The sequence below is a fragment of the Centrocercus urophasianus genome, unplaced genomic scaffold (assembly GCF_019232065.1).
Source record: "Centrocercus urophasianus isolate 14NV4802_14NV808 unplaced genomic scaffold, USGS_Curo_1.0 seq_14, whole genome shotgun sequence".
Taxonomy (NCBI): Eukaryota; Metazoa; Chordata; class Aves; order Galliformes; family Phasianidae; genus Centrocercus; species Centrocercus urophasianus.
This window is the reverse complement of record NW_024884586.1, coordinates 22,792,900-22,800,500: the sequence shown is the minus strand read 5'-3', so window position 1 is coordinate 22,800,500 and position 7,601 is coordinate 22,792,900. Positions and strand designations below refer to the sequence as shown.

The window sequence follows — 7,601 nt, the reverse complement described above, 5'->3', positions numbered from 1 at the left end:
CGCTTTTTTTTTCTGGGAGGAGTAGGGGGGTGAAGGTAACCTCCTATGTCCAGAAGAGAAAAACAAAAACAAACAAAACCACCTCATTAATTATATCAAATCCTCCACAGCTTAAAGTATGCCTACACAATAACTCAAGTAAGATGAGATGGCAGGGATTTCGCTTTTCTAAAGTTGACACCTGTTACCCAATCCTCCAGTGCAAGGTCAGAAGGCAGGAATTTCGGCTGGGTTCTGTGGGACATGCAGTTGCCTCCAGAGCAGGTTGGTTGGTTGGTTACCTTCACAGCAGCCATGGGACCCGCTGTGATTCTCAGCACTCCTGAGCTGCGAGCTCTCTTACCTTTCTGTCCACTCTTTGCTGTACAGATCACTCATACGGGAATCTTTTCCCAGGAAACAGAAAGCAGAATTAGACTAGAGAAATCCAAACAGATTTTTCTGCAAAACCTTATCGATAGATACATTTTGAAGTACCCTTAAAAACAGAACAAATGCATTCATTAAATTACCACAGTTTCATAACAATTAGATCTGTTGGTAGCTACAGTCTGGAACACTTGGGGAGCTTTTAGAAAACTGCTTTTCTCTGCACATTTATCCCATTGTGCAAAATACAGTGTTGCAAAGTAGCCAACCAACATAGCATTATTTGGTGCTGAAAGACTGTTTTTTCAATTTTTACACCAAGTTTATTTGAATTTAACAATATTTTCAAAACAGTACATTGACATGTTTCCCTTAAGTCTTTTTCTCCTTCTAAAAGATTCCTCCGTTTAATATGAGCTCTGTTTTCCATTTTTCATCTCTAAATGGCGGAAAAGTGATTTCCATCTTTCCTTCAAGTTTATTCTCCAGAATTAAGATTTATCCTTTGAATCCATTTTCACACAAATCACCCCAGGCTTTCCTTTCTTCTGCCCCCACAGCTTCATTTGGCACTTTACTTTCTTTCACCAGTAATCAGGAGAGAAGAATGTATCTTAAAAACAACCGTTACAACAACAACTGCTATTCTTTAGTACAATAATAAAGAATAAAACAAGTCTTGGTGTTTTTTTTTCCTACTGAATACCAAAGAACATTTTGTCTGGTAGAAATTGTTGGAACAACAAGCCAACAGCAGCAGAGTCTCAAAGGTACTACTGCCTTCAAGGAAATCAAACTGTACAAGACAAATATTCTGTCTTGCATAAGGCATCTCCTGAATTACTTTTCTGATTACAGATCTCTACAGAAGATGCATTATGAATTTCACAGATATTTTTTGTTCTATGCAAAGATGGGCTTCTATGTATTTTTCCCATTTCTCCTAAAAACTCATACAGATAAACCGACCAAAATAAAATCATATTACCTGTTATATTCCAAAATAATTTCTCAGGAATAATAATAAAAAAACCCCACCTTAGTTAATTTCTGCTTAAAAAAGAAACAAACAAAAAAACAGAAACAAAAAGTCCTGCATACAGTTTTTCATATCTGTCCTGTTTGAAAGAAATTTTGTCTCAGAAGTCCAAAATCAACACAAATATCTCACTTTCCAGATATAGAAGTAAATTCTATTCAGTTTGGCTTTTCAAATTTACCATCAGCATTTCATTCAACATAAGAGTTGGAAGGGACAATACTGAGTTTGTTTTCCTCAGAGGAAGTTTCAATCCAAGTAACCATTTACCCACATTCATCAATCAGAGAGACTCTGATCAGCGCTTATGCATAAGCAGGCCGTAAATACCGAATTTATTCTAAACTCATAAGGACACTGTCTTCTACCTTGCTTTTAATGTTTGGGGGATGTCTTTAATGAACTCTTTATTAATTAAATTCAGAAATACTTTTTTTTTTTTAATCAGTACTTAAAAAAACCTGTATGCTATGATCCTTTACTACCCCTGTCACAGAAGGAACAGCTTTTCCTGCATTATTTCTTCTGCCTGATCTCAGTCCAGTCATCATCTGCTTAGCATGGCAGCTTGGGTTCCCACCATCCATCTGCACCACTGAAGACTGCTCTTCCACACTGGGAAGTTCTTGAACAAACACTGAAAACCATTTTCACAGTAACTGAGAATTTTTCTTTTTTTCTCTTTTCTTTTCTTTCTTTCTTTTTTTTTTTTTAATTGAAGCATTTGCTTTGAGTGTCTTATAGAAATCCATCACATCAAAGCTAGCAGAAGCAGCTGACTTGCTCCTACTCCTCAAAGGAAGAATACGCACATCTACAAATTCTGCCTCAGCACAATTTTTCCCACACTTCTAAAAGTAATCAATTGGATTTGGCAAGTTACTGTGAACTCAGCAAGACAATTCACCTTGTCCCTTCAAAAAGCATTCTTTAAAGAAAAATACTTTCACAACAGGCAATAATAACATGTAAAGATCCAGCATACACCAAAGGGCTACACTACAGGAGAATCACGAGGAGTGCTGGGTGTCACTTGTGTTTTCCAGTTTTTCTCACCCAGAGTCAACAGTGAATGCAAATAAAAAAAGAAGGAACAACTAACTTGCAACTGACCAAAGGATTACAGCTGGGGTGACAATAGTTTCCTGGTCATTTAATAGACAGGTACATTTGAAATTCACACAGTACTGAGGAAATGACAAGTTTGGGAGGATGAGCTGCAGAAGGATACAAACAGAGAGCTCTCAAAGGACAGCTGGTACGCTGAGACCAGGGATGGCCGACTCTGACTTGATCAGAAATTAGGCACCAGATTCAGAAGTCTCATACACGGGTTGATTGAATCTGTGAGACAAGTGGAATATGATAGCTGGTATTTATGTTGGTGAAGGTGAAACGAAAACCCCACTAACAATACTGAGCCACAGCATTAGCAAACCTTGCCTTTTGGGGTCCATAATCAGCTTCCACACTCAACAATTCAGTACAAGTCTGTAAGCAACTCCAACTGTTTTCTTCCATTTGCTACCTTTCCCACAAAACAAAAAACCAAAGCTCAGTGAACCAGTAGATAGGAGTGAATTTTAAGGAGTGAACCTTTGCTTATGTACACAATACTTACAGAATCCTGTTGGGACATTTATATATATCCTTTATCATAAGATCAAACGTTACATTTATGCCCTTGGCATGTACATTCTTGTTTATTAGGGTCAGGCTTCTCCAGTACAGTTTCTACTTAGAACTACAAGAACGATTTTTAAAAAAGAAATGCTATTTCTGAATCCGTCATCCTCGGGTTTGTGACACACAAGACAATTTTGGTATCCTTGGCTTCGCTGAAATTTTAAACACAAAAAATATTGGTTTAAGTTTTAAAAAGGTGTAGTTTAGCAGATACTTGCTAAATAACCTGTGTAAGAGTCCAGTAAGTTTTACTTTTAACACTGATTTCAGAAATTGGCTTAATAGATATACTTCATAGTCCTCCTCACTTCTTTAATGAAACATGCAGAAGAAGCTTGCTGGGTCTGCTAACGTGAGGTTAGGTCTTATCCATCTTGTATCCTCTCGTGCTCCCTATAGCCTTTCCTATTAAGCTTCTTCAATATCCAGTCCATCTTAATATAAGAAGGTTCCCAGCAAACTGACTGCCATATTTCCATACTTCAGCCATAAGAAAACTGTTCCCAAAGCCACATGTACTTTCTGAAAGCTCATCAGGAATGTATTATCAAAGGTATTTCACAAATAAAAACAAAAATCGTGATCTTTCAATATATTACTTTCACGAAACCATATGAATAAAGAACACCTGTATGCATGTTTCCCTTTTGTTTGTTTAATTACACTTGGCACACACACACACACACACACACAAAATCAGCCTGTAACAGATTTCAGCACAGCAAAGATCCATGGGATCACATATATAAGTTTAGGTGACCTTTGTCGGTCACTTAAAGCTCCTATTCCTCCTAAGAATCCACCTTGGGAAAGATACTGACTTTATTATTTCTGCTGATTTTTCTTTCTGCTTTACACTTTGGCTGCTTTGTCTGGATTAGCTCTTCAGGGGTATTCCCCAAAGGAGGCAGGAGTCGCTTCTTACTATTCCGAGTTTCTGACAGCCACTGAGGAGGCAGCTCAAAGGGTCCAAAACCAAAATGCATGGAATACTTGTCATTTCCCATATCAGTTTCTGCAGGCACAGCTGGTGCCACCTGAGCTGCAGAGTCTGCAACTGTCTGTGGTATAAATCTGTGAATCGAAGTCTGTCCTACTTTTGAACTGGTGACAGGAATTTCTTTCTGCTGAAAGTCACTAGAGCCAACAGATTTGGTTTCATTCTCCTCGTCTTCTGTTGGCTTGAAGATTTGTTGCTGCCCAATATGAAACATCTCCAGAAGCTGGCTCCCTGAACGGGCACTGGGCTCCAGATTAGCATCTGCAACACCACCTGAGCTGACAATGTTTCTCCTGCTGTACCTTTGGTGCAGCTGTACTATCATCCCCACTAAGCACTTTCGTACAGATTTGTTAACAGTTAAAAATAACAAAGGATTGGCTAACAAAGAGACCTTGGGCAACCAAATGGCAGTGAGAAGCAGAAAGACTGAAATATCTGAAACATTGAGTATGGTACGGTAAATCACCAGAGTCACATAGGGGATGCTGCAGAAAATAAATATCACAACCATAGAAAGCAGCATGGCATGAAGCTCAGCTTCTCGCTGGGAGGCGTAAGGGATTGAAATTGTATTCTGAGGGGTCCTTAAGGCAGCTATGATGACTTTTTTCTTCTGGCTGGCACTCAGTGCCCTGCGAATAAGAATCATGAAGAGAAATACCACAGCCACCGGTACAATCACAGTGGTGATGTTATAGATGACAACGTAGATCAAGTGGCCAAGGGAGTAACTCCAGGATTCAGAGCAGGTGGACATGGCATAAATATCAGACACATTGGTCACAGCAAATACTGGAATGCTGGCCACTATTGCATGGGCCCAGATGTAGATAACCAGGTCTCGGGATTTTGCATCAGTTATTTTTCTTTCCAGAGGGTATAAAACAGAGTAGTATCTGTTGGGGGGGAAAAAAAGAAAAAAACAAACAGTCAATTTTAGAGCGTGTGCTTTTAAGAAGTCTCTCACAAGCTGTCTGAGCAAAATGCCCTACATCTCTCACTGAGCTTCCAACTGATGACCTCATCATAAAAGAAAAGCACAAGGGTCTTGGCTTTGTGGATAGGTCTGTAGAAAAAGACTGAATATTTATATTTCAAGATTACAAAAATGGTAAAAAAAAAAAAAAAAAGAATGTTTTATGTTGATGTATGAATATTATTAAGAAAAACGACATATTGCACATAACACAAATGTACATTACAGAGAATATACTGTACTTATCAAGTTATTAACATTAGCGTTACTAGCTATAAAGTTTGCTTTATATAGCTAACACTTTGCAGTGACACATTAGCAGACTAACAGTAATTTTATCTAATTGTATGTAAATCCCACTGTTTTAGTAGTATAAGCTTCATCACAACAGTGTCCACCCTTCCTTAATAATACCTTACAGCCACTCTCAGGATGACAGAGCTGTGCATTTAGGTGGAATCAATGACAGCTAGCAACAATAAGCAAAACAAATACAACTCTAAGACTTAGGCAGTCCAAATGTCCACTTCTGTTTCAGACTGATCCACATACAAAATTTCCCTGAATTAATTCTGGTTGTATTAATAGTAGCTTTTTTAAAAAGTAATTTTTTTTAAAAAATAGGTTTTAAATTTGAAATTGGACAACCTACCACAGGCATTGCTAAATTCTTTTAAGATGCAATGGCTTTCAACTCTCACAGTTAAAAATGTGCACTTTTCCTATAGTCTGAAGTTGTCTGGCTTCAATTTCCGTTACTGACCAAGAAATATTAACAGGAAAAAAAGAAGGGTTAAAAACTCCTTTGAAGATAAATTTTTAGTCTCAAAGTACTTTATAGGGCTGAAAAACAAAGCTTATCAAGGATTATCATCCTGGAGAATTTAACCTCTTACCTGTCAAGAGCAATGGCTGGAAAACTAAGGATGGTCACTGAGCAGAAGACTTTGTGCAGAAACTTGGCAATTTTGCAGAAGAGCATCGTGTAGATCCACCAGCAGCAGTGTGGACTGGCACTAAGAACAATGTCAAAAGGCACGCAGACTAGGCTGGCACAAATACCCGAGCAGGCCAAATTCTTAATGAATCGGTTTGTTACGGATTTAAGTACTGATGTTCTGCAAGTTGACCACAGCACCATGACGTTACCTGTGGGCAGAGACAGGAACAATAACAAAGCAAACAAACTCAGCCAAATGAAAAAGAAATCCATCCCTCCTCCTCCTCCCTCTCCCCTCCCCCCCCCCCCCATAAAAAAAAAAAAAACACATAGTAATTTTAATAGACTTGGATGTTCTCACATAGTGCAAATAAAATGCACTTGTTTGGAGTTTACTAGGAGTTAGGCCAACACACTGCTCAGACTAACAAGTCTGAACAACTGCTAGCATCTCTGTACGCGAGGTAACTGGAAGCAATCGCACCTCAGCTGCCTTCAGTAATTAACTCCAAAAGTCTCTAATTCATTAACTGCGTAGGAAGCATATCCAAAACATGTTTTCAAACGTTTATGTTGACTCATGCATGAAATAAGACATTCTGAGTATCCAAATACAGATATCTGCTGAGTGTTCATTTTAATAATTACTGCCTTTTTTTTTTTCTTTTTTTTTTTTTTAAAGACAATAGACTCTAAGTAAACAAATATAAAGACATGGTATTAATCTGTGTGTCTGTGTGGAAGTAGATCACAGCAATTTCATTTTCCTTCCACTGGCCAATGTAGTGGCACACACAGACCTCTGGGAAGTCACATCCAAAAGAAATATGATTATTTTTTTTTTTTCAAGAGATTCCTGTATGTACATTACAATGCACCACTAAACAAATAGGAAAATAAATTAAAAAAAAGGCTACACACAACTTCACTAAAGAACCCAGAGAATGCAATCTGCTCTCTTGGATAATCCAGCCCTACATATTTCTTTCAACTAGGAAATGAAGGATGGAGAGAAACCAGCATTAGCTAAAATACTTATTCTCATATCATTGTATCTTAGTCTATCTGGATCTCAAGGAGACATAGCACAACTGAGAAACCAGTTTTCCACACTCCAAATGCACACTATATGGTCCTGTGGACCAAATGAGCTTTAAGCATATAAAAGGAGTCCCAGAGCCAGGGGTAGCTGGCACCAGAAATCAGGAACTTGTCTTCAGTGAGCTCAGCTCCCCAAGACAACACACACAGTGCTGCACTGCACACTGCAAGCAGGGTACCTTTTCTGCTTCTGCTCATGGGAGACATCCCTCACCCTCATCTGTGCAGACACTGGTAGGGACATTAAGAAGAGAGAAGGCAGCAAGCAGCACACAGCAGCTTCTGCCCTCATCCTCCCGGCACTGCCCCCCCCCCCCCCCCCCCCCCTTCCCAGGCACGTGGTGCACTGCAGCTGCAGTACCCGAGCAGAATAGTCTCTGCCAGTGCAGCTGAGCAGGCACACAGATAACCTGGCTGCAGCTCTCCACCCACACTGCACAAACATGGTTTAGTCTCACGCGTCAGCACTTACAAAGTAAATTTTTTA

General features: G+C 39.1%; 1 protein-coding gene across 1 annotated transcript in view; it reads right to left on the bottom strand.

Annotated features, from left to right (window-relative positions):
- Positions 1 to 693: 693 nt before the first annotated feature.
- The window catches only part of GPR176 (G protein-coupled receptor 176), a 34,290-nt gene continuing 27,382 nt past the window's right edge, over positions 694 to 7,601 (bottom strand). The window contains exons 2-3 of the mRNA XM_042813256.1: positions 5,970 to 6,222; positions 694 to 4,993 (exon numbers count right to left, since the gene is read on the bottom strand). Coding sequence (XP_042669190.1) covers positions 3,886 to 4,993; positions 5,970 to 6,222 — 1,361 coding nt within the window. The 3' untranslated portion in view covers positions 694 to 3,885. The remainder of the gene's footprint in view (positions 4,994 to 5,969; positions 6,223 to 7,601) is intronic.